At 43.6% G+C, this 25699-nt stretch overlaps 6 protein-coding genes and 1 long non-coding RNA gene across 11 annotated transcripts in view; 6 read left to right on the top strand and 1 right to left on the bottom strand.

The window, feature by feature from the left end:
- Positions 1–4032: 4032 nt before the first annotated feature.
- Positions 4033–7926, top strand: dnajb1a (DnaJ heat shock protein family (Hsp40) member B1a). Its single transcript, XM_085934551.1, has 3 exons — positions 4033–4639; positions 5413–5990; positions 6100–7926. Exons 1-3 carry the CDS (start codon positions 4429–4431, stop codon positions 6328–6330), a joined length of 1020 nt encoding a protein of 339 aa, XP_085790677.1. The 5' UTR covers positions 4033–4428; the 3' UTR covers positions 6331–7926.
- A 368-nt stretch (positions 7927–8294) lies between these two features.
- Positions 8295–11519, top strand: LOC147044260 (uncharacterized). Of its 2 annotated transcripts, none has more exons than XM_085934172.1 (8): positions 8295–8427; positions 8785–9777; positions 9866–9960; positions 10109–10156; positions 10242–10466; positions 10532–10709; positions 10773–10946; positions 11019–11519. In XM_085934172.1, the coding sequence occupies exons 1-8, from the start codon at positions 8406–8408 to the stop codon at positions 11108–11110; spliced, it is 1827 nt and encodes a 608-aa protein (XP_085790298.1). In that variant the 5' UTR covers positions 8295–8405; the 3' UTR covers positions 11111–11519. The 2 variants fall into 2 exon arrangements, with proteins under 2 accessions (XP_085790298.1, XP_085790299.1); XM_085934173.1 differs by having other exon boundaries at positions 8345–8617.
- A 935-nt stretch (positions 11520–12454) lies between these two features.
- On the top strand, positions 12455–15182 carry LOC147044259 (serine/threonine-protein kinase pim-3-like). Its single transcript, XM_085934867.1, has 8 exons — positions 12455–12686; positions 12949–13686; positions 13774–13868; positions 13943–13990; positions 14097–14321; positions 14393–14570; positions 14665–14838; positions 15035–15182. Exons 1-8 carry the CDS (start codon positions 12632–12634, stop codon positions 15124–15126), a joined length of 1605 nt encoding a protein of 534 aa, XP_085790993.1. The 5' UTR covers positions 12455–12631; the 3' UTR covers positions 15127–15182.
- A 1018-nt stretch (positions 15183–16200) lies between these two features.
- On the top strand, positions 16201–19063 carry gipc1 (GIPC PDZ domain containing family, member 1). Its single transcript, XM_085934873.1, has 6 exons — positions 16201–16496; positions 16565–16750; positions 16854–17034; positions 17107–17219; positions 17310–17391; positions 17484–19063. The coding sequence occupies exons 1-6, from the start codon at positions 16203–16205 to the stop codon at positions 17633–17635; spliced, it is 1008 nt and encodes a 335-aa protein (XP_085790999.1). The 5' UTR covers positions 16201–16202; the 3' UTR covers positions 17636–19063.
- A 156-nt stretch (positions 19064–19219) lies between these two features.
- LOC147044257 (E3 ubiquitin-protein ligase TRIM35-like) lies at positions 19220–24989 on the top strand. The gene is made up of 6 exons (XM_085934868.1): positions 19220–19854; positions 20091–20186; positions 20559–20789; positions 20912–20934; positions 21029–21147; positions 21291–24989. The coding sequence occupies exons 1-6, from the start codon at positions 19309–19311 to the stop codon at positions 21848–21850; spliced, it is 1575 nt and encodes a 524-aa protein (XP_085790994.1). The 5' UTR covers positions 19220–19308; the 3' UTR covers positions 21851–24989.
- On the bottom strand, positions 21210–25251 carry LOC147044256 (uncharacterized). Of its 4 annotated transcripts, none has more exons than XM_085934877.1 (10): positions 25014–25251; positions 24297–24406; positions 24065–24202; positions 23893–23947; positions 23754–23819; positions 23615–23680; positions 23476–23541; positions 23275–23392; positions 22987–23013; positions 21210–22843 (listed from the first exon to the last, which is right to left on the bottom strand). In XM_085934877.1, coding segments are annotated over exons 3-10 (465 nt in total). In that variant the 5' UTR covers positions 24131–24202; positions 24297–24406; positions 25014–25251; the 3' UTR covers positions 21210–22842. The 4 variants fall into 4 exon arrangements, with proteins under 4 accessions (XP_085791003.1, XP_085791000.1, XP_085791001.1 ...); XM_085934874.1 differs by having other exon boundaries at positions 24965–25238; XM_085934875.1 differs by lacking the exon at positions 23615–23680 and having other exon boundaries at positions 21955–22843; positions 24965–25232.
- LOC147044254 (uncharacterized) overlaps positions 25091–25699 on the top strand; it is a 29604-nt gene continuing 28995 nt past the window's right edge. Inside the window, exons 1-2 of the long non-coding RNA XR_015068559.1 lie at positions 25091–25349; positions 25517–25597. This is a non-coding gene — a long non-coding RNA (uncharacterized LOC147044254). The remainder of the gene's footprint in view (positions 25350–25516; positions 25598–25699) is intronic.

The following is a 25699-nucleotide window of genomic DNA, read 5'->3' as shown; positions in this document are numbered from 1 at the left end:
ACGATTTGCCAAGGAAAAAGAACCACTCACTGAAACACCACTTCATTTATGCACGTTTTCTCCAAGCGTTATGCAAAAAACGGGGAGATTATGCTTCTCTTTGGGTAATCTTTATTTTATAAGACTTATAGTAGTTTTTAAATAACGCGCATACGCCTAAATATCGTTGTCCAATGCATTTTGAGTTTTTCCTTGCCCTCCTGGGAGTTTAAGATCAGGGGACGTTTGAGAATATGTGTCATTTTTCACATGTCCTGAGTGTTGTTAGTCACCTAAATGTTGAACAGAGACTGTGATGTAGCGGAGTCAAATTCCTTGTTTGGCACGCTCAAATATGGCGAATAAAAAACTCTTGAATCTTGAATCTACTGCAATTTTACATTAGATTGCTGGTTTGAAATGAACTTTTATTATTAATATTTTAATAAACCTTTATGTTAGAACTTGTCTGGTGTTTATTGCTTGTTTTTACATTTGTCAATTAAAACATAAAAATCAGACATTTGGTTAACTGCTTTATGAGACAATACGTATGTGTTATATGAGATGGTGTCTCCCAAAATAACAAATGTCGGCATAACGGATTATTATTATTATTATTATTTTAATAAATACATGTTAAAACTTGTCTGGTGTTTTATTCCTTGTTTTATTTTTTTGGGCATGAAAACAAAATCTGACATTTGGTTAACTGCTTTATATGACATGTGTATGTGTTTTACGTTGTGTAAATGTGTTGGTGTCCCCCCAAAAAAAGAGTAAGTCGTCAAATACACATTCTTAAGACACGTACAAAAAATGCATAAAGTTATTTGGTACACTTGAAAATGGTGGTGTACCTAATGGAGTGTCCGTGAGACGTCACAGATCAAACAGCCAATCAGAAAGTGGGGGTGAGGGCGGGTGTGGCACTTTTCACTTTCACTTAAGCTTTGGCCATGATTTTTCCCTAATAAAGTGGCCTGTTATTAGGTACACCTCAAAATGGCGGTGTACCTAATGGATTGTCCGTGTGACGTCACAGATCAACCAGCCAATCAGAAAGTGGGGGGTTGTTTGGGTGTGGCACTTTTCACTTTCATTTAAATTTTGACCATGATTTTTCCCTAATGAAGTGGCCTGTGATTAGGTACACCTGAAAATGGCGGTGTAACCAATGGAGTGTCCGTGTGACGTCACAGATCAAATAGCCAATCAGAAAGTGGGGGGTTGTTTGGGTGTGGCACTTTTCACTTTCATTTAAATTTTGACCATGATTTTTCCCTAATGAAGTGGCCTGTGATTAGGTACACCTGAAAATGGCGGTGTACCGAATGGATTGTCCGTGTGATGTCACAGATCAATCAGCCAATCAGAAAGTGGGGGTGAGGGCGGGTGTGGCACTTTGGCCATGATTTTTCCCTAATGAAATGGCCTGTTATTAGGTACATCTAAAATAGTGGTGTACCTAATAGAGTGTCCGTGTGACGTCACAGGTCGAACAGCCAATCAGAAAGTGGGGGTGAGGGCGGGTGTGGCACTTTTCACTTTCACTTTCAGTTAAACTTTTTCCCTAATTACCTGTAATTAGATACACCTGTGTCCAAGTGACGTCACAGATCAACCAGCCAATCAGAAAGTGGGGGGTTGTTTGGGTGTGGCACTTTTCACTTTCACTTAAGCTTTGGCCATGATTTTTCCCTAATGAAGTGGCCTGTTATTAGGTACACCTCAAAATGGCGGTGTACCTAATGGAGTGTCCGTGTGACGTCACAGATCAACCAGCCAATCAGAAAGTGGGGGGTTGTTTGGGTGTGGCACTTTTCACTTTCATTTAAATTTTGACCATGATTTTTCCCTAATGAAGTGGCCTGTGATTAGGTACACCTGAAAATGGCGGTGTACCCAATGGAGTGTCCATGTGACGTCACAGATCAATCAGCCAATCAGAAAGTGGGGGTGAGGGCGGGTGTGGCACTTTGGCCATGATTTTTCCCTAATGAAATGGCCTGTTATTAGGTACACCTAAAATAGTGGTGTACCTAATAGAGTGTCCGTGTGACGTCACAGGTCGAACAGCCAATCAGAAAGTGGGGGTGAGGGCGGGTGTGGCACTTTTCACTTTCACTTTCAGTTAAACTTTTTCCCTAATTACCTGTAATTAGATACACCTGTGTCCAAGTGACGTCACAGATCAACCAGCCAATCAGAAAGTGGGGGGTTGTTTGGGTGTGGCACTTTTCACTTTCACTTAAGCTTTGGCCATGATTTTTCCCTAATAAAGTGGCCTGTGATTAGGTACACCTCAAAATGGCGGTGTACCTAATGGAGTGTCCGTGTGACGTCACAGATCAACCAGCCAATCAGAAAGTGGGGGGTTGTTTGGGTGTGGCACTTTTCACTTTCACTTAAGCTTTGGCCATGATTTTTCCCTAATGAAGTGGCCTGTTATTAGGTACACCTCAAAATGGCGGTGTACCTAATGGAGTGTCCGTGTGACGTCACAGATCAACCAGCCAATCAGAAAGTGGGGGGTTGTTTGGGTGTGGCACTTTTCACTTTCATTTAAATTTTGACCATGATTTTTCCCTAATGAAGTGGCCTGTGATTAGGTACACCTGAAAATGGCGGTGTACCCAATTGAGTGTCCATGTGACGTCACAGATCAATCAGCCAATCAGAAAGTGGGGGTGAGGGCGGGTGTGGCACTTTGGCCATGATTTTTCCCTAATGAAATGGCCTGTTATTAGGTACACCTAAAATAGTGGTGTACCTAATAGAGTGTCCGTGTGACGTCACAGGTCGAACAGCCAATCAGAAAGTGGGGGTGAGGGCGGGTGTGGCACTTTTCACTTTCACTTTCAGTTAAACTTTTTCCCTAATTACCTGTAATTAGATACACCTGTGTCCAAGTGACGTCACAGATCAACCAGCCAATCAGAAAGTGGGGGGTTGTTTGGGTGTGGCACTTTTCACTTTCACTTAAGCTTTGGCCATGATTTTTCCCTAATAAAGTGGCCTGTGATTAGGTACACCTCAAAATGGCGGTGTACCTAATGGAGTGTCCGTCTGACGTCACAGATCAACCAGCCAATCAGAAAGTGGGGGGTTGTTTGGGTGTGGCACTTTTCACTTTCACTTAAGCTTTGGCCATGATTTTTCCCTAATGAAGTGGCCTGTTATTAGGTACACCTCAAAATGGCGGTGTACCTAATGGAGTGTCCGTGTGGCGTCACAGATCAACCAGCCAATCAGAAAGTGGGGGGTTGTTTGGGTGTGGCACTTTTCACTTTCATTTAAATTTTGACCATGATTTTTCCCTAATGAAGTGGCCTGTGATTAGGTACACCTGAAAATGGCGGTGTACCCAATGGAGTGTCCGTGTGACGTCACAGATCAACCAGCCAATCAGAAAGTGGGGGGTTGTTTGGGTGTGGCACTTTTCACTTTCATTTAAATTTTGACCATGATTTTTCCCTAATGAAGTGGCCTGTGATTAGGTACACCTGAAAATGGCGGTGTACCCAATGGAGTGTCCGTGTGACGTCACAGATCAACCAGCCAATCAGAAAGTGGGGGGTTGTTTGGGTGTGGCACTTTTCACTTTCATTTAAATTTTGACCATGATTTTTCCCTAATGAAGTGGCCTGTTATTAGGTACACCTGAAAATGGTGGTGTATCTAATGGAGTGTCCGTGTGATGTCACAGATCAACCAGCCAATCAGAAAGTGGGGGTGAGGGCGGGTGTGGCACTTTTCACTTTCACTTTCACTTTTTCACTTTCTTCGCGAACGACCAATCACCAGCGAGTGGACTTTACCATTCAGTGACGTAATTTCCCGTTCGCGAACGAGTCAGTGACGCATATTCTCATTCATCACTGAGTGCGTAAGTGTGTGTGTGTGTGTGTGTGTGTGGAGGGCGATTCGTTGAACGATTCCTTTGAACGAATCTTTTGAGAGACCTGATTCTCAAGATTCAGTTCACTTAAAAGAACTGTAATGCACATCACCATGCACAACACTATCAGCCATCACCCCTAGAAGAGGACTTTCGACTACTTCCTGGTTTTTGCGCAAAACCGGAAGCAACAAGGAGTGAATCATCTCACTGAGCACACACACACGTCAGGAGAGCCAGCTTCTTCCAGAAGTTTCTTCCTCGCGGTTGGCTGGCTGCTTCGGCAGCCCCGGCAGTCGAGACATCGATGACCCGGGACACACGCGGGTCTGACGTCTCCTCGTTCCATCTGGGTGACACTTGATTCTTCATCTTTGCCGAAGAAATTCGTCTACGTACCAAAGTGAGCCGGGCCAGGCTAACCCTTTACCCGTAGCTAGGTAGAAAGCTAGCGAGAAGTGAGTGGTGGTTAAGACACATGCAGGCGGCGGCTCCACCTGGGATATTTTTTTCTCGAGAACTAGGTGAAGAAGTGACCGCTGGTTGCAATGGGAAAAGACTACTACAAGGTGCTGGGAATAGCCAAGGGTGCGTCAGAAGACGAAATAAAAAAGGCGTACAGAAAGCAGGCCCTCCGCTATCACCCTGACAAGAACAAGTCTGCCGGCGCTGAGGACAAATTTAAGGAGATAGCAGAAGCCTACGACGTTCTCAGCGACGCCAAGAAGAAAGATATTTATGACCGATATGGCGAAGAAGGTAAATGACCATTTTTTATATCCCATTCTTCAATAATTGTTCCTAAAGTGGCCATATACGTGTCACAGTTGCAGCTTGAGAACTTTCTAGAAAGCGCTAGAACCCCCACCGACCTTTGCCAAACTAGGTGTAACGTTGCAAAAAAAAAATAATAATAATTTTAGTGAATTTATTCACAGTTCACTCCCACTTGTCAGTGAGAATTGCTAACTTGGCATATAGTGACGTCATCACTACGTCGCTAATTTACATGCGCTCTCACCTCAAATTAATGAATGAATAATTGCAAAGTCCGCCATCCTTATTTAAAACCCTCGTATGCATCATTATCTTTGTTGTGTTTGAAAATTTGTGCACAAAGTAAAAGCCGCACCACTTTCTGCTGTATCAAAGTCTGCTTTATTGTCAATTTCTTCAAATGCAAAGACACACAAAGAGATCGAAATTGCGTTACCCACTATCCCACGGTGACAAGACATATTACAAAACATCCAAGAAACCAACACAAAAAGTAAAACAAAACATTCAATGAATAAACAAGAGCGATGAATAAATACTAAATGAATGAATGAATGAATGAATGAATGAATGAGAGAGTAGTGCAAGGCAGTTAACGTGGCCCATAAGGTCTGTATGGTGTGTCATTCATGTCAGGAAAAGCCTGCTAGAACATCTGAACTTAATGGGGGGGAGGGGGGCGCTTTAAATGTTAGCAAATGGACCAGTAAAGGTTGGGAAACACTGATTTTAATGACTCTTGTCTTCTGTGTTAGGGCTGAAGGGCTCAGTCGGAAGTGGCGGCGGAGGCCACAGCGGCTCCACCTTCAACTACACCTTCCACGGCGACCCCCATGCCATGTTCGCTGAGTTTTTTGGCGGCCGCAACCCTTTTGACCACTACTTCTCGCATAACGGCTGTGACGACATGGTGGACACCGCTGACCCCTTTGCCGCCTTCGGGATGAATGGGTTGGGTGGCTTCCATCGGCCATTCAAGTCCCACTTGGGCGGCCCTCGCGTCGCCCGTGAGAAGCAGAAGGATCCGCCGGTGGTGCACGAGCTAAAGGTGAGCCTGGAGGAGGTCTTCGCCGGCTGCACCAAGAAGATGAAGATCTGCCGCAAGAGACTGAACCCCGACGGCCGAACCATGCGCAGCGAGGACAAGATTCTGTCGGTGGACATCAAGCGCGGCTGGAAAGAGGGAACCAAGATCACTTTCCCCCGCGAGGGTGACGAGACCCCCACTAACATTCCCGCCGACGTGGTGTTTGTCGTTAAAGACAAGCCTCACCCCGTGTTCAGGAGGGAGGGCTCCGACATTATTTACCCTGCCAAAATATCACTCCGAGATGTAAGTAACTTTGTCACACTTAGTGGACTGCTCATTAGGTACACATGCACCACTTACGTTTATATTGTCAATAATACAACTTTGGAATGTCTGCTTTTATTTTTTTCAGGCACTGTGTGGGTGCACGGTCAGCGCGCCGACGCTGGACGGCCGCACCATCACAGTGACGTCACGAGACGTGGTGAAGCCGGGCACCAAGAAGCGCATCGTTGGCGAAGGACTGCCGCTGTCCAAGTGGCCCGACAAGCGGGGAGACATGATCCTGGACTTCTGCGTCAGGTTCCCTGACAAGCTGGGCCAAAACACGCGTGATGCGCTCAGGCAGGTCCTCCCGCCGTGATGCAGACAGCGTCGCACGGAAACTGTTCTTCAGGGTGCTGTTTACTTTGAAACGTACCTGCTCTGTACATGACTCAGGGCTGCTTTGCGTTGACTTCAGTTTGCTTGGTGAAGACAAACAAAACTTCAAAAATTGTCATAAGACCAGAGAAGTGATTTAGTATTTATCCTCATTCAAGGACATTTTTTTAAATTATTTTTTTAATTGTGAAAAGGCACTGCCTCAGTTTGGAGCTTTTAATCTCTTACGTCTTCTATTAGCACACTTAAAAGTTGGCAAAGTGAAAATCAGTAACGGAGATATGAGACAGGATGAAGTCGGAATATTGCAGGTCAAATGGCGTCATTTTGCTAAGCAAAACAAAATCTACAAGAAAAATGCATTATTAATTTGATGTCAAAATATTACGAGTAAAGTCACATTTAAAAAATTTTTTTTTTTTTTAAAGTCAGCCAGTAACCAGCCAAGTCAAACTTTGAAAATTTAATTATGTGCATGTGTAAAAGCACAACATTACATTTCATGATATTAAGTGAAATTTTGTTGTCAATTTATTCACACATCCAAATGACATGAATTCTCGTAATATTATGACATTTTCTCTCCAAAGAACTGACTTTAAATTCTTGATATATTTATGCAATATTTTCCTTGTAATTTCTTTTCAGTGCCACCCTTGTAGACTTAATTTCAGAAAGCACCTTAACTATATTTTTCCAGAAGTTCCGCCTCCTTCCACCATCTTTATTACATTTACTTCAGCTGCTTGAGGTGCTAGCTCCACGTAAATGAACCGTACCGCTGATGTGGCACTGTGAGCTCCGTTTCATCATTGCTGACCTCATGCAAACTATGTTTACGAAGTCGGTTACCTCAGTCGCACCGCTCCTGGTGTGTTAGTCCCGCAATTAACAATGCCAGTGAAGTAGCGTGCTAGTACACTTTTTGTATGAACTTGGGAAAAACATAATTTTAGTTGATGTGCCAAACGATTGTCATGTAGTTGTTTTGTGTGAACGTTGAAAGCAAGTTTAAAATACTTCTAATATATTGTCATAACAGCACTAGTTTCTTAGAGTTTTTGCACGTCGCATTTGAAGAAAAAGGCGGCAGGTTTTCCCTCAAAGTCACACAAATATTACGCGTGTTGAGATGCGTAATATCTGTTTAGCTTGAGTCCTTTTAATGGCATCCTTGCCTTTGTTTTGTTTACATCATATGAAGTGGATATACTTTACACACTGTTGTAACAAAAATAAACAAAAAATACAAGCAGAACATTTCTGTTTTACAATACTTTGGACTTTTTAATTTGAGGTATTTACAAAAAGGCTTCTATAGGTTATACAATATTTTCTTATGGAATTCAAGTGGTTTGATTCATCTTTTAACGACTGTGTGGATTTGCAATATCGACATGACCATGCAACAACTGGTTAAATTGTGATGCATTTTCTTAATTTTGCACTATAAATTTAAGGAGTTTTACATGGATTTTATTGTATTCACACTGACTACATGCCTCTGGGATATGTGAATTGATATTTCAGTGACCAGATGACTGCATAAATGCAAATAAAACATGTTATGACGTAATGTTTCAGTGCATATTAATTATTACAAGGTCGGTGGCCTCCTGACGGGTTTTCTGTGTCTCTGGCGCCATCTAGTGGACAAGTGGAAACATACAGGATACTTAAATCACTTGCATGTTAAGTGTCACAATTTGCGTAGTAAGCGTTCCCTAAAAATTGTAAATTGATATAAAACGACTCGACTGAGGCCTTACAGGTAGTGTGACACTCCAATTAATATCCTTTGGTGGTTTTTAAACGCGGCCATAAGCGTGAGAGCTCCTTGCTGACGTCACCTCCACTGAGAGCAGTTCGCATTGACGTGTCGGTGACTAAAAGGAACGTAACCTTGAGATTTATGACTACATTACTGACGTAAATCATGTTCTCATTTAATTGTAATCTTATGTTTGCGATTAAATGCAAGTTGAAGTAAAATATTAAAAATATATATTTTTTATTTTTTTCATCCACTGGCAGTGCGAAGCTTTTAGAAACAAGATGGATGTCGACCTCCAGCCTGGTGGGTGTAATATAAGTGTATACATTTGCGGAATTAACCAAGTTAAAATAATGAGCAATTTATTGTTATTGATTTGATATTCAGTCACTGTACTTTTTCCTCAATAACCGTCATGCACTTGAGACAAATGACAATTTTTTCTCATAAGGAAAAATGTCACAACCTTCATGATGTATCTCAAGTTTTAAAGGTAATGTTTTATATCCAGTATTATAAATGTATGTGACGGACATGAAGACACCTTCTTTAACATTTTAATAACAATTGGCAATATTGTAGACAATAAATCCTCCTTTTTAAAATTGAAGAGGTTACCAAAACTGCATCAGCAAGTTGATGTTGAGTTTCTTCTATCAGTTGCAGGCACCAGAGAATGTTGCTCATGTTTGGAAGATTGTGTGGTGGTGAGAGACTCTGAAGGTATGGTCTTTGGGAACAGAGGACTACCTTCAAAGAGACATCATGACCACCTCCCAGATACTGGAGGCTTCAGAGAGATAGCATCTGATGAAAGTGTGCCAGCCAAAAGGACCAAGCATATGAGAATAATAACTGGTGTCAAAGCCACCAAGGTATCTGTCAAGGCTTCACTGGCTAAGAGGACCAAACCTAAGACCAGCACCAAACTGCAGACACTCAAAGAGCGTCAGAGGGTCAAAGTTACAAAAGTTCCTGTCAGGGCTAAAGTGGCCAAAAAGACTACAACCAAACCAGAAAGCCTTCTAAGGAATCGAAGGATTACGACCAGGGTTTCGATGAAGGTCAGACCCACTAAGGGGACCAAGCGGAAAGCCGGCGCAAAATCTGAGACCCTTGTCAAGAAGCAGAGGTTTGAAACCACCAAGGTGTCTGTAAAAATTGTACCAGCAAATGGGTCTAAACTTAAAGCTGGACCCAGACCACAGACTCATATGAGGAAGCACCGAGGTAAATCCAAACCACAGACCCTCATAAGGAAGCACAGATGTAAAACCAAACCAGACATCCTGATAAGGAAAATAAAAGGTAACGGCAAAATGAAGACTAGGAATGCAGAAGATAAGGCCCGACTGGAAACACGAATGTGTCATCGAAGTAGTAAAGGCAACCCAGATATTCTTAGATGGAGACAAGATGGTATAACGGAGTCCATGACTACTATCACCGCAACCAAACCGAGGCCCGACACAAAACCAAGAACTCTTCAAAATAAGCAGCGGATCACAGTTACCAATGTCCTAAAGTCTCAAGGACCCAAACAAAAAGTCAGTACAAAATCAGAGACCCTAACAAGGAGTCAGTGGCTCAAAGCTACCCAGATGTCCATGGTGCAACAGGCCGAGAAACGACTTTTGCCCACCACCTGTCAAGGTAAGCCCCAACAGACTGTTAGTCCGCAAATTACATGAGAGGCCTTGACCGGGTTCTGCTTGATCATGCTTTTTGTCTCGCTGCGCAGCCTCGTTAGCTCACAAGTATCAGCAACTCGATAAGATTGGCGAAGGAGGCTTCGGATCTGTCTACGCTGGTTATCGGAAAACTGATTTGTTTCCTGTAAGTAGTCTGAACTGACACTTCACTACATTGTCATAAAATAATGCTGCTGTTAGCTAGTTTAACAAAATGCCATAGCTAAGCTAACAAAGCTAGCTATGTATTCCTGTTTTTTATCATCGTAAGCACTAAAGACTGTGTCCTATAGGTGGCAATCAAACACATCCCCAAACATGAAGTTAAGATCCTCCCCCTGGTGAGAAGAACCTCACTTGAGGCCTCTGTATTTTTTGAGGATATTTCCGAGCTACGTTTCTATTTTGCTTCTTCTACTATTGTAGAACATAAAAGGAAGGAAACACAACATCCCCCTGGAGGCGCTACTCATGCTGCAGGCGTCGTGCATCAAAAACGCCAACGGGCAATCGGCCGTCGTGTCTCTGCTGGACAAGTTCGACTTAGACGAAGAGTTGGTGCTGGTCATGGAGAAGCCGGTGCGATCTGTGGACCTCTTCACGTACATCACCAGGTGCCGGCTAGGACACCTCAAGGAGAATGAAGCCAAGGTTTGGATAGGATCATCTTGATATCTGTGTGAGTAATTTGCACCAATCACAAATGACTTTGTCAGAACATCATGAGGCAGCTGGTGGACGCCGCCATCAAAATGCACGCCGTCAACGTCTTCCATCGGGATCTCAAACCGGGAAACATCCTCCTGGAGCCCACCTACGGCGTCCCCCGAGTGCGAGTCATCGACTTTGGCTGCAGCTGCTTCGTAACCGAGGAGCCTTATCACGACTACACGGGTGAGTCAGCTCACTCGGCAATTTTTAGCAACAAGTGGCGCAATTTGTGCTGTTTTATTTTAGGAACCCTCTCCTATGCTCCTCCGGAGTTTGTCCTGAGGGGGTCCTACAGGGCGGGCCCAACCACAGTGTGGCACCTTGGGGCCATGCTCTTTGAGTTATTAGCTGGAAGCAAACAGTTTGACACACTCCTCTTTATCTCCCAGATGCTCCAACTCAATCGAGTTCTTTCTCAAGGTATTACATGAAAAAGAAGATAGAAAAATAAAACATGACCTGAAAGTATTTGACATCTTTCTCTCCAATCAGATTGCAGAGATTTTTTGCAAATGTGCTTGCAGTGTGAGCCGGAGCAGCGCGCCACCCTGGTGCAGGTCCACCAGCATCCATGGCTCATTTGATGCTTCCCATCAACTCATTGTAAACTGTTGAGTGTGTCAATCATATATTTTGATGTGTAGTCAAACACACTGCATTCCAAACAAATCCTTTTAATGATCATTGGAGCAGTTTTCTTTCTGTATTTTGACTGCACGTGACAGAGATCATTGTTGTCTTAAAATGGAAAACATGTTGACATGGAAAATAGATACTTTCTCCCTGGCCACTTTGAGTTAAAGCTCAAGACCCCCTATGAGGAAACTCATTTTGTCCGGTTGTATCTGCGATCTTCACAGCGTGTAAAGAGGATTATCCAAAATTCATCTTGATTGTTGCGCACATCTGCTTAATTGTTGCCAAAGAAAGAGCAATTACGTGTTAAATACAAGCACTTCTTCCATGCCCACCAAATGTTTATTTTCAATAAAATTTTCAAATCATAATTTCACGTGTGGTATTTATTTAGTGATTTAAGTGGTATGTACATTTAATGATCCTTTTTTTTTTTTTAATTTAAGAAATTCCAAAGGGTTCATACATTTGACATAATTTGGATGGGTAAATGATTCACAAAATTAGCTGGAAAATAAATCAAGTCTAAATAATACATCACTTTTATATTAAAAATGTAATCATTATTTTCCATTTTCAATTTCGCGGACCACCGCCCAAGATCAGGGGATGCTTTAAGAATAATTGTCAATTGATTGTCTATGTGCTTGTGATTTAGGGCTATACAAATAAACTTGACTTGACCTGCAATATCGCCACGGACCACTAGAGGAACGCGGATCACCGGTTGACGATTATCAACTAAATCATGAGGCACAAGCTGCTTAATTCTGACCATTCTATTTTATTTGCCACGTTTGTATAAAGGCACAACATTATATGGATGTTATTTTCTTTCTTGCATTATTTATTATATTTGATAAAGTACAAAATAGTGTCACTTAATTGTTGTTGTTTTTTTCTTTTAGGGTGGTGGCTGCAACGGATTATATGCATTTGTAACAAAAATGAAATGCTTGCACACGATTTGTGTTGCAACCAACGCTTTTTTTTTGGTGCAGCTGTACCTAATGCATTGTCCACGCTCCAGCGTAACCCGGCACAACCCAATCGTGCCTCGTATTGACTTTTTGTAATAACAGCACAGATGCCTCTGATAAAGCATACCGCGCATATTTGAGCACTTTGATTGGAACGTCAATAACAGCTTTCGCAAAGCTCACAAGCGCATCACGATGAGAAAAGGTGACGGCGCTTCATGTCTTTGTCCAAAGTGGATTGATTTCTGAAGGTCGTGCTCGGCGCCGGTTTAAGTCGCCAGTTTGTGTCACGCCCGTCGGGCCCTTGTTCGAGTCCCGCCGGCGAGTCCGCGCCTTTGACGTGTTTGTGATCGCAGCCCCTTTATGACTCAGCTGCAGCACGCGCAAGCCTCTAAAACACAGTCTCTGCATTATGTGCAAAGGGGATCCATGTTTACACTCAAGAAATAAACATAACGACGGGCCCGTTCTGGAGGCAACAGCATCAACATGAACGTCGACAAGTTTCACCCGTTTCCATTTCTGCCCACTAACATCCACCCTGGTGAGTTACAAGTGACGGACGGGCTAATTTTTAAAATTACATCGGAGGAAAAGGTTTCATCATATGTTTATGATCATGCCGGAACATAAAAGAATTTTGTAAAATAATATTCCCAAATACATATGATTGTAGTATGTGGCTTATAGGCATGCAAATGATCATGGTCCAAAAACTGCCACTTGTTTTAAAATGTGAAACATTTAGATTTTAAAATAAAAATATGGCAATATTTTGTCCTTACTTGCAATTTGATATCTCTTAGTTACAGAAGCCCGAGACTTCACCCCCTTTATGGAAGGCTGCGTGCTGTTAAAACCTGACACTAAGGCCATCAGAAATGGAGCAATGCCCATGAGGAGATTCTGTGGCACCATTCCAATCGTTGGCGAAACCAAGCAGCCGGGACTTGAGCTGGCGCAAACTATACCGGAGAACATAGATCAGATTTCTCAGAAGGTGGTGCCGGTCAAGAGGACCAAGTGGCAGACAACCCCAAAACAAGAAATCCAACCCAAGGAACAGAAACCGGAAGTCGCTGAGGTTCCGGGGAATGTTCTTCAGGTCAAAAGGACTAGTAAACGAAAAGCAGTAATAAAACCTGAGTCCCTCACCACGGAGCAAAGACTGGACATCATAGAGGTCTCAGCCAAAGGGTTGCCGGCTAAAAGGCCGAGACGCAAGTCCAACGCTAAAGCGGATGTCCTCGCCAAGGAACCCACCACCGAGTTGTCCGTCAAGGCCCTGCTGGCTAAAGTCCTAAACAGCAAATATAGCGCAAAACCCGAAGTGGCCGTCGTCGCCAAAAAGCCTCAGGTAGAAGTTGCCGACGTGTCTGTCAAAGCTCTGCTGGCCAAGCTGACCACCAAGAGGAAGTCCAGCGTGAAAGCTGAAGTCCAAAAACAAACCAGGCAACCCGTGAAAAATGTCGTCCAGAAGTCTACCACCCTCCCGGCTTGTCCTTGCTGCCCACCCGCCTTGCAACCGGCCGACACCACCCGAAGTAAGTTCAGAACTTTGCAATGTCACAATCCAGAACTACATTTGAATTCTCCCCCCCCCCAAAAAAACCTGATCTTTCTCTTTGCAGCATTGTTTGTGCAGAAGTATCAGCAGCTAGAGAAGCTCGGGGAAGGAGGCTTCGGATCGGTATACGCCGGATTCAGGAAAAGCGACTATTTCCCAGTAAGCACGCTGTTAGAACCCCCCACCCCCCAACCATCGTTCCCCGTAATAACAATTTGACTCTTATCACGTAGGTGGCCATCAAATACATCCCCATCGAAAAAGTGGAGAGCGTCTTTTTGGTGAGTGTGTCCGTCCACCTTTGGGCCAGCATTGGCCGACACGCTTCAAATTCAAACAGAAGCAAACCTCACAAAACCCTGACATTCACTATTTCTTCATCTGTAGTACATCAACGGAAAAGTCCAGAAGGTGCCCTTAGAAGCATGGCTCATGCTGCAAGCGTCCTCATTAAAAAACGCAGACGGCTCCTCCGCAGTTGTCCTGCTGTTGGATACGTATGACCTAGAAAAAGAGCTAGTTCTGGTCATGGAGAGGCCGGTACCTTCCGTGGACCTCTTCACGTTCAGGACCAAATACAAGCTTGGGCCGTTGGAGGAGTATGAAGCAAAGGTAAACAAATTCTTATGACTATTTTTTTTTTTTTTAAGTATCTGATAAAACTCTTTGTTTACGTTTCTCAGAACATCATGAAGCAGCTTGTGGACGCCGCAATCAAAATGCATGCTGTCAACGTTTTCCATCGAGATCTGAAGCAGAGGAACATCTTGCTGGAGGCCACTTTCAGTCTCCCTCGAGTACGCCTCATAGACTTCGGCTGCAGCTGCTTCGTGAACGAAGAACCTTATCGAGAATATGCCGGTAAAGCGGGAGAAACTGAATGGAAAACAAAAAATCATCACAAAGGATTCGTTTAAGAAACATCGCCTGAAATATTCTTTGTGTTTACTTTCAGGAACTTTACGGTACGCCCCTCCAGAATACGTTTTTAAGCGACCGTACAAGGCCGGTCCGGCCACCGTTTGGCAACTGGGCGCGCTGCTCTTCGAATTACTGGACGGAACAGAACGTTTTGATACGCTCATGTTCCTCTTTAAGGGCCTCACGTTGAACCGAGTACTGTCTCAAGGTAAAAATGATCCCTGAAGACCTTAGTAGACCTTTAAATGTTTCATTGGGATTTGTTTCAAACTGGAGACAGATCAGTGATTATAATTTACACACTTCAGGGGTGGTCTTATTGTTTCCAAAACGTTGTAAAAAGGTCTATAAAGTTTATTTTTTTCTCCAGCACTGCAACTAACAACCTATTTTGTTCCCCGCAGATTGCAAAGACTTCCTATGGATTTGCTTAACATCAGACATGGAGCAGCGAGCCACCTTGGAACAGATGCAGTGGCATCCATGGCTACTCTGATTCCACACCAAAATGAAAAAAAAAAAAAAGACTTTAGCCTGTGTTGCAAGACTTGTGCAGGCAACCATGAACAAAGTGTGGACTTTTTAAAAGAAAATATTTTTTACATAAAAACAAGATGTCTCCGGAAGCCAAGAAAGAGGACAAACTTGGTGCATTCAAGTGTTTATGCTGGCATAACTACACGTATTATTAAACGTTTGAACTGTCGTGAATCACATTTTGAATAAGAGTCCGGAATGTGGATATTCATGTTTCCGAGTGGACATGAAAGCATCATGGCTCTACCCTTAATGCGTTTCATTTTTCCAAGTGAACGTGGATGCATCATTGCTCCACCCCAAACCGGGCTGGAAAGCTAAAGCTAACTATCCGCAGCTGCATACCAGCACGCAAACAGTACACAACCGGCGCCTCTCATTCCCCCCCCCTTTCGTTTTTAAACCCCATCGAGAACAACCGCAACTGTCAGCTGGGTGGTCCAACTCTTTACGATTTCATTTGTGGATCTTATTTTGTTGACAACTTTCACCTCAGGACTTGCTGTTAGTGGACTAGCTAACGACACTTGGCTAAAAACTCCTGCTCGGGTAAGACTTGACTGGCCCGTCCTGTTTTAACCACACTCTGTTCACAAGTCACTATTAAATTGAGAATTTTAAGAAGGGCGTCAGTTGTATTTCATGTTTGTGTTTAAAATGGCATGTTGGGATTTCCGTTAGCGTGCTAGCTGTGACGAGACAGGTGAGAAAAAGCATTTTGATGGCCATACATGGATTTTAAAGCATCTACAGATGTGCTTTGTTTGGGTTCGCTTGTGTAACAAAAGAACACTCATCGCCTCTTGCATTCTTTTTTGTTGTTTTGCAGCGGACGACCCCCCGCGGAACCCCTCCTGGACTTCTATTCCACTTCTCTGATGTGTGGATTTGTGTATCCACACCCTGGCGCTTTAAGACAGCTCTCGAGCTCGTCTGAAGCACTACAGTCTCACTGTCATCTACAAATCCAACCCACCTGCTCATAGGACCACCACTGTCTCAACAACCCCCCACCACCCCCCTCCCAGAAAGACTATGCCTCTGGGTTTGGGAAGAAGAAAGAAGGCGTCCCCCCTGGTGGAAAATGAGGAAGCGGAGCCCATCCGCGCCGGTCTCAACTTGGACGGTTTGAACGGAAGCGGAGTGGTGGGCTTGGGAGAAGGCGCCGCCTCGGAGGGCTTGCCCCCGCCGCCGAGCAACATGCGGCCGCGCCTCATCTTCCACACTCAACTAGCCCACGGCAGCCCCACCGGACGCATCGAGGGCTTCAGCAACGTGCGGGAACTCTACGCCAAGATCGGCGAAGCCTTCGGGATCCCTCCGGCGGAGGTGAGTCGCCGCGTGGACGCTTCATATCAAGACCTGAGCAACATAAGTACTTTCCTCTTCCTTTGCAGGTGATGTTTTGCACATTGAACACTCACAAGGTGGATATGGACAAACTGTTGGGAGGCCAGATTGGGTTAGAGGACTTTATCTTTGCCCACATTAAAGGCCAAAAGAAAGAAATTGAAGTGTTCAAAGGGGAGGATGCACTTGGCTTGACCATCACTGATAATGGAGCCGGTTATGCTTTCATCAAGGTGAGCCGCTTTTCTTGAAAAGTTCTCTCCAGTGAAGTGGGAAGAAATTAAGGATTCCACAATTAAAAAAAAATATATATATCCACCTCCCCAACTCCTGCAGAGAATCCGTGAAGGCAGTATCATCCATCAGATCCAGGTGATCAATGTGGGAGACATGATCGAGTCCATCAACGGCCATCGCCTGATTGGTTGTCGGCACTACGAGGTTGCCAAGATGCTCAAGGAGCTGCCCAAGGGCAAGGACTTCACCATCAAGCTGGTGGAGCCGCTCAAAGCCTTCGGTAGATCTGACGTGGATTTTATCGTCCTGTCTGTGTACTGTGTGTGTGTAACTGAGGGTTTGCTATGTGCAGATATGATCAGCCAGCGATCTGGAGGCTCCAGGTCATCATCCGGGGTCCAGCTAGGCACCGGCAGGGGAACCTTACGTTTGCGTTCTAAGGGTCCCGCTACCGTAGAGGAAGTGGTGAGCTTGCTGTGAACTCTTGACGAGTCGACATTTTCTCAATTGTGTATTTTGAGTGTGTAATGTTTTGGTTTGTCACGCCTCCTTCAGCCCTCGGCATTTGAGGAAAAAGCCATTGAGAAGGTAGATGACCTGTTGGAGAGCTACATGGGCATCAGAGACAGCGAGCTGGGTACGTCCACTATGTGTGTACTTGAACTATAGTCAAGTCTTGCTAACATTTAAGAGAATTTTGGAAGCCTAATTTGAAACTGCTCCCTTCAGCTGCCACCATGGTGGAGCTAGGAAAGGACAAAAAGAACCCAGACGAGTTTGCCGAGGCGCTCGACGAGACGCTGGGAGACTTTGCCTTCCCGGACGAGTTTGTCTTCGACGTGTGGGGCGCTATCGGCGACGCTAAAGTCGGACGGGTGTGAGCGTCACATGACTTGCGGACGGAGCCTGACGGACTTGTGTGTGTGTGTGTGTGTGTGTGTGTGTGTGTGTGTGTGTGTGTGTGTGTGTGTGTGTGTGTGTGTGTGTGTGTGTGTGTGTGTGTGTGGTCGCTACTTGGGAACTCAGCACAAATGGTTTGTTTTTATTCACTATACTGTTTAACTCCTGCTGTTTGCCATTTTTGTCTTTGGTAGAGACTTTTGTGACAAAGAGGTGGAAATCAAGTGCATTTATTTTTATTTTAGCTCGTCTTCCTGTGGTTCCCATCTATAAAGGGGTGTCAGGGCCACCCTGGAAAGTTCAAATGTATTTTTTTTTTTGGATACATGTCAAATTATCTTTCCCCATTGAAATGAATGGAAATGCCACTAATATGTTCCACCGGCTCAAAAATCACAGTAATATAAAGATTTGTCTGGTTTGTAGCATGCAGATAATGTGTATATGATTTTCACATAAATCTGGTCGTGCAATTATTGTTCTTTTTGAGTGTGGCCCTAGCATTCCTCGGCAGGTGTGAAGGAATATGCGTGTGTAAGCATGAAGACGAGCCTCTCGAACGTGCATGCTGCACACTGACTACTGCAGGTTTGAGAAATCTTTTCCCTATCAAGCCGCCATTTCAGTCCCTCAAGGGCCACGCATGTCTTAAATGTTCAATTTGTTTTGTTAATGTTTCCTATTTAGTTTGTATGTGTGTCAACTTGCATGGTGGGCCATATATTGGTTGCCCCTCCCCTTCCCCACACACAAATCGATGTTATTATGGTGTTCGGTGGCCCGAGACAACAGAGGCTCTGTTGTATTGGCAGTGTTGTGTTTGTTCCAAGCCTCTCTACTTGCTTTTTTTTTTTTTTTTGACAAGCATGTTTTAATTTTTCTTCATCAATTTTGCTGTATTTGACTTCCAGTGGGCTGTCAAAAAGGTCATAATGTTAAGTGTAGCTTGCCTAGCAGTAGTGTTTGAGTCGCACCTTCTATTGTGGTGACTGCGGTATTACTTTTGTTGACACTTATATTGTAAAAAAAAAAAAAAGCAGTGTTAGGTTACTTGTTTAGGCTCAGAGATGCAGTTTAGTTGCTTTGCTGTTTTTTTTTTTATGGCTAGTGTTTTTATATAAAGTGATAAACATGACAGCGCTGTGGAAGTAAAGGAATTTAAGTTATCAAAACACTTTTTTCTTTCTTTCAATATGAGTTCATATAGGAGGAAGGTCTACTGTTACTAGGAATGACTCCTGCTATGCATCTTCTTGCTGTTTGGGGAAAAACATGCTCTTGTGTGTGGGCAGAATTCTGAAGCCATTTTGTTATTCACACTTTGGAGATGATGTTACTAAACACTGACTGCAGCAAATGTGACTTTGTATGGCACTCTTCATGTCTAATTATAATGCAGTTCTAATCAAGATCACATGGTTGGTGTTTTTCCTTTAGTTTCTTTCTCACCGTTTTGGACACAATTCGTTTTTCTGTTCAGGTTGACAGTGTGCATCACATGACCATGTGTTGCTGTTTCCACATAAAAAAATTAAGTGGCCAATGAGGGCTTTTCCCAAACCTGTTTTTCGAGTCCCTGTAGTTCAAAAACCCCTGTTGCCGTAAACCCAGCCTAGTCCACTCTCTGCAGTTTGAGGATCGCATTATCTAGGCCATGGCGTCGCGCCCACGCGCTTCCTCCCAGCCCGGGAAGCTTTCCTTCCTGCAGACCTCCAAGGCGAATATGGCCCTGCGACCAAGGGCCGTGTCGTCGCGCTCGAGTTCCGTGCTGGAAGAGGAGCTGTCGTGCCCGGTGTGCTGTGAGATCTTCAAGGAGCCAGTGGTGCTCAAGTGCAGCCACAGTTTCTGCCGTGCTTGCCTGCAGCAGTTTTGGAACAAGAAGAAGGCCCGCCGCGAGTGCCCCATCTGCCGCAGGAAATGCTCGCTGACCGAGCCCACCGTCAGCTTGGCCCTCAAGAACGTGGCTGACACCTTTCTGGTGGAGCAGCGGCGCCGGGCGGACAGCGCGGGGGCTACAGAACTGAATGGCCACTGGGACGAGGAGCAGCAGCAGCAGGTGGTGAGGTGTGATGCCCACGGAGAAGTCCTCAAGCTATTCTGCCTGGATGACTTGGAGGTCCTCTGCTGCGTGTGCCACACCTCCAAGAAACACCATGGTCACAGAGTGTGTCCTCTGGAAGAAGGTGCGCACGATTTTAAGGTAGGTCTAGTGCTTTCATATTTTGGGGATCTCATTTGAGCTGTTATGATTCATCACTCTCAATGTGTTTTGTATTGTATGTTTAATTCGGCATTGCTTGAGCAACAATAAAGTATTTTTTTTCTTTTAGTTTGTTTTGTTGTTTTATATTTCATATGATTCAAATGCAAGACTATGAAAGGTGTCATCACCCTTACACCTCTCTATTCTTTGACATGTCATGGTGTCGCCCTCAGGAAGAGCTGAAGAAGGATCTGATCCCACTAAAGAAGAACCTGCGGCGCCTGTATGAGGCCAAGCAGGAGTGTGATGACACAACTGTGCACATCAAGGTATCAACAAACAGAACACTACAGAATGCTTTGAAAACAATCCAACGTGATGAAAGATAGACAACAGTTTTTTGATGCATGTTTTTGTTTTATAGAAAAAGAAAGTGTGGGCAACAGTTAAAAAGTAATGACATTATGATTACATTAAAATTGCACAAAATGGAAAAAAAGAGTCAAAAGGAAACATTCTTAAACAATTTAATGTACTTCAAAGTGAAATACAACTGAACTCTACTGAGACGATGATTCAATCACCCACCACTAGAGGGAGCTTTTGAGCCACTAGTTAAAGTTGACTGAACCTGACATGCACCCCTTGTGGACAATTTGGAGTCATAATCTATGTTGTTGACTCATTTGTATTTGTTTCAGAACCAAACTCAGGCCACTGAGCAGCATATCAAAGAGGAGTTTCAGCATCTGCGTGACTTCCTACAAAAGGAGGAAACAACACGGCTGGCCGTCGTGCAGCAGGAGGCGGAGGAGAAGCGAGAGCTGGTGAAGAAGAAGGCTGACAGCATTACCAGAGACATCCTTACCTTCTCGCACGCCGTCATCGCCGTGGAGAACGAGATCGCGTCCGCTGACGCGAGCTTCCTGCAGGTGACTTTACGTTTTGCCGATTCATCTGCAAGGCGAGCGGACAAATAAAGGGAAACTGTCATTCAAAGAATGTTAGAAATATTAAGAGTCATACTTGAATGTTCTTTCACTTTTCATTCTAGAACTATCCCAACACGAAGAAAAGGTAAGTGTGTTTATATTCATGATGATGTTATGACCACTTGAACCGGGTTGTGTGTTAGATTTGAATGTTATTTTTTTTTCCGGATGGTTCAAAGGGCAGAGATTCAAGCCAAGGATCCGGGAAAAGTGCCTGGAGCGCTTCTCAACGTGGCAAAGCACGTTAGTTCCCTCAAGTACCACATTTGGGCGAAGATGGTGGCCATGGTTCAGTACAGTAAGCACATTGCAATGCTTTATTAATGTAGAGCAAGGCTATTTTCTTGTTACCATGACAACTGGGGGGTGGAGCTTGTTTAATTCAACTTTTTACATAACTCATGTTTGAAAATTTTCCATTTTGCTCATCTTTCCTTTTAGCACCCATCACCCTGGATCCCAACACAGCGTATTCGTGGTTGTCCATCTCCAAGGACCTCACTTGCGTGGCTAACAGCGGCTCCCTCCAGCAGCTCCCGGACAACCCGGAGCGGTTTGGCCACTTTGTCTTCGTATTGGGCTCTGAAGGCTTCACAGCGGGCCGCCACGCCTGGGAAGTGGAGGTGGGAGACAAGGAAGACTGGATGCTCGGGGTGGTCAAGGAGTCCATCGACAGGAAAGGCCGTATCTCCGGCTGCCCCGAGGGCGGCTTTTGGATGATCTCACACTACGAGGGCGAGTACTCAGCTATGACCAGGCCCAGCACCACCTTGCGCGTGGAGGGAGAGTTAAACAGGGTCAGGGTGCAGCTAGACTACGATGCCGGCGAGGTGATCTTCTCCAATCCGGTCAGCATGACAACCATCTACACATTCACAGACTTCTTCACAGACAAAATGTATCCGTTCTTCTGCCCTGGGGCAAATATCAATGGGAATAACCCCAACCCGCTCAAAATCTGCCCTGCTACCGTAGCGGTGTGGAACAGCGCCACATGGTGAAGGAACCAAGTCAACACCATGTTACCACCTGGAGGTATACCGTTGCCTCCAAAGGTATTGGAATAGCGAGAGCAATCCCAAGGTTTTTGGAGGTAATCTTGCTGTTGAGATTCTACTTCTTTAATTTTTCATTATGCATAGTACAACAAGATTGGAACTGTCCAGTAGTGCAAAATAAAATCATGAAGTATATAGAAAAAATATAGTATAAGTATAGAAAATAGGATATATGTTAAACTAGATAGACAATGTTAAAAAAGGTTGCAATGTGAAAACTGCACAGTTATGGTTATCTGATAGATGTTAAAACTATATGTAAACAAGGTTGCAAAGCGAGAAATGCAGTTATGGTGACCAAGCATAAATATTATAAATGTATATATATTGCACGTAGAAGGATTTAGTCCAAAGAGATCAGCCTTATCACATTTTCGTATTGAGACCAGTTAGTTAGAGCGGTGCTCACTCTAACTTATTTTTGCAAGAACCACAACGAGAGACAGTATGCCGTTTTTAAGCACTTGCAAGTGCATACAGCGATGATCGAATTAGGTTTGACTCAGGCCTCTTTTTTTTTTTTTTTGAGAAACAGGGTGGGGGAGTGAGTGGGCAGGATGGGGGTGAAACCCCTGGCCTCTGATCAAACCATAGCAGGGGTTGTTTTACGATGTTGAGTAAACCGAACAACTTTGCGTGTGTCCTCTGCGGCTGGTCAATCAGTAGAAAGGATCTTGGCACTTTGTTAAGACAGGACAAGCTAGGTTAATTATTACAGGTTACATTCCAACATAATAATAGGATCAAACTATGCTTCCTGAAATCGATGATCATTTCTCTGGTTTTGCTGGTGTTCAAGGCAAGGTTGTTCTCTGAGCACCAGGCTGTCAACCTCAGGACCTCCTATCTGTAGGCAGAACTTGACTATAAGGTTGTCTCTGTGGACTGGTCGGCAGTCGTGGGTGTAGAGCCAGTAGAGGGGATGAGCACACAGTCCTGAGGGGTCGATAATGAAACATCGATTATCAAATGACTCTCAGATTTTAAGAATCATATTTGATAATCCAGTAATCCATAATTTTCTTCTATAATTTCATACGGGTTTTTTTTTTTTTTTTAATATAACAAAAAGGCCTTACTAGAGCAGCATCTTTATTTCTTTATTCCTGGAGGGGAATAAATTATGAGTGTCATGTGGAGGTGTCAAAATAAATCAATTAATCAACAAACATGAATTATCAAACGAATCTCATATTTTGATAATCGAGTAATCCATAATTTTGCTTGGTCAACCAAAGTAATTTAAAAAAAAAATAAGTATTGCATATGGCTTATTGGGTGGCGCCTGCCTGTCAACTTGCTCTGTCCCATTTCCGCTGTCATCGCCAGTAACTTTACTGAACAAATGTAAAAAGGTTTCATATTACCTCACGCCTTTCCAGGGCTTCTTCACAAACACGATGGCAACCACAAACACGATGACAAACACGATGACAAACACGATGACAAGCCCGATGGCAACCTTAACCCCGACGGGTAGGACAACTACACATACAGTCATTGTTATCAGAGGGTGGGACTCGTTTTCAACCGTGGCATTTCATGTTTCAGACCAGTCCCAAACTCACCATACTTTAAAGTATCATTGGCGATAGGATGAGTTACATTGGGCTCGATACTGGCTCCAGGTGCTCCTAACATACAGATCACAGTTTTGAATTGTTAGATACTGTGGCGTTTCATGACTCAGACCAGTCCTAAACTCACCATTCTTTAAAGTATCATTGGCGATAGGATGAGTTACATTGGGCTCGATACTGGCTCCAGGTGCTCCTAACATACAGATCACAGTTTTGAATTGTTAGATACTGTGGCGTTTCATGACTCAGACCAGTCCTAAACTCACCATTCTTTAAAGTATCATTGGCGATAGGATGAGTTACATTGGGCTCGATACTGGCTCCAGGTGCTCCTAACATACAGATCACAGTTTTGAATTGTTAGATACTGTGGCGTTTCATGACTCAGACCAGTCCCAAACTCACCATTCTTTGAATTATCATTAGCACAATAGAAATCTGTGCTATCTTCAGCCGTCCCCTGAAATACAAAAGATGGTACAATTGACCATGATAGACTCCACGGTTCAAAAAAAAATAAATAATTCACATAAATTTACAGACAAGTTTAAAACAATATGGAAATAACAGAACTTACATTGCAATTATGGTAATCTGTTGAAATGTTACTGCCATAGTTGATGAGAATACCACTCTCATTCATACATCTTGCGAATGTTTTATCGATTTCAATGCTAGGCGGATTCTTGCTGAAGTCGGCATGCCCAATAGTAGTCTGTTAGCAAACAGAACATTGAAGATCAAGATCAGTTTCAGATTGGTAAATAAAAACAACAATAACATAAGAGATGAGTTTGAAATACAAATACCTTGTCTTGCTTCACGACAATTTGACCCCCTGGGCAACGTTTAGCAAATTTGTGGAAACAGCCTTCGTTGCCTTGAATTTTACTGCAAGACGCTCCATCCTGCACAGTATCTACGAGAAGAATATTTAGTCATTCCCCTTAAAGCAGGGGAGTCATAGCTCCTTTCGGAGGGCCATTATGACTGTCAACCCAAATAAATGTATGAGCACCTCATATTATATACAGTAAAAGCTACAAAACAAACCGACAAATAACTAGTTTTCAAATCAGACGAGTAAAAACTGTTATCTGCCGCCGTGCCTTGTGTATTGGCCGCTATTAAACAACCCAAGATCTTGCCAATAAAGAACCAACTCCAAACTACACACCTTTGCTTTCCTGGCTCAACAACGGACATCCCGCACAACACGCAACATAATAAAAGAACCAACAAAAGTTAGTGAATGTTGGAGTTGTTGCTGTACAGGCTAAGTTCATGAAAGTTAGTGTTGTGTACTGTGTCTAGTCACCGTGGGACGGTGGGAAACATAATTTCGATCTCTTTGTGTGTCTTTACATGTGAAGAAATTGACAATAAAGCGGACTTTGATATCAACTGAGAGGACATTCAGTTTCTACAGCATTAGCTACACAACAAACGCATGAAAAATTGAAATGTTCCAGCCTACCTTGGTTTGCAGAGTAAAAATGCAAGAAAAACAGTGTAATGATCTTTACATTCATTAGATTCTCAGACGTTTCTTCTTCTTCTTCTTCTTCTTCTTCTTCTTCTTCTTCTTCTTTTTGGTGTTTCCACAGAAGGTGGCGGGTGCTACTAATCGCGCCGTCCTCATGTGCCAAGGTGATTTATAGTTTAAAGAGAAAGAGGAAGGAGACCATTCGGCCAATCAGGAGCATGTAAGGAGGGAAAGACGATTGGTCTTTATCAGTTTAACACCCTCAATCCGTATCAACCATACGGAGCGAGTGTGGAAAGGGGCGCCTGACCACAGGAAGTGATTCAACAAATTAATTAATCGTAACGCACGCTTCTAGCCAAGCCGAGAAAATCACGTGAGCATAAACCAATCAAAATAAATCATTTTAAATAATAATTATTGATAAAACTGTGGCAAAACGTATTTCTTCCACCTCTCTCAGTTGAAGTGTGTGTTCAAGTCATGAAATTTAACGAATTTTAATGTAGCACAACTTGATAAACCACGTGACGTTCAAAACAGGTGCCATCTGATGTGCCAAGCTAGAGCAAAATGTTCCTCTGCTAGCTTGACAACTAATTCACGCTCAAGCTCACAAAAGGGGTAAGTGAATTTCACGTCTCAGGGATTATTTCTACAATATGATATTTTCTTGTGAATGTTCCTTTAAATGTGTTAATATTAAGTGATGTTTCGTTGAGTCCC

This window comes from Syngnathus leptorhynchus, chromosome 16 (genome assembly GCF_054491065.1).
Source record: "Syngnathus leptorhynchus isolate UIUO chromosome 16, UIUO_Slep, whole genome shotgun sequence".
In the NCBI taxonomy this organism is placed as follows: domain Eukaryota; kingdom Metazoa; phylum Chordata; class Actinopteri; order Syngnathiformes; family Syngnathidae; genus Syngnathus; species Syngnathus leptorhynchus.
Note: the sequence above shows the minus strand (reverse complement) of the source record. Positions and strands in the feature narration are given on the sequence as shown.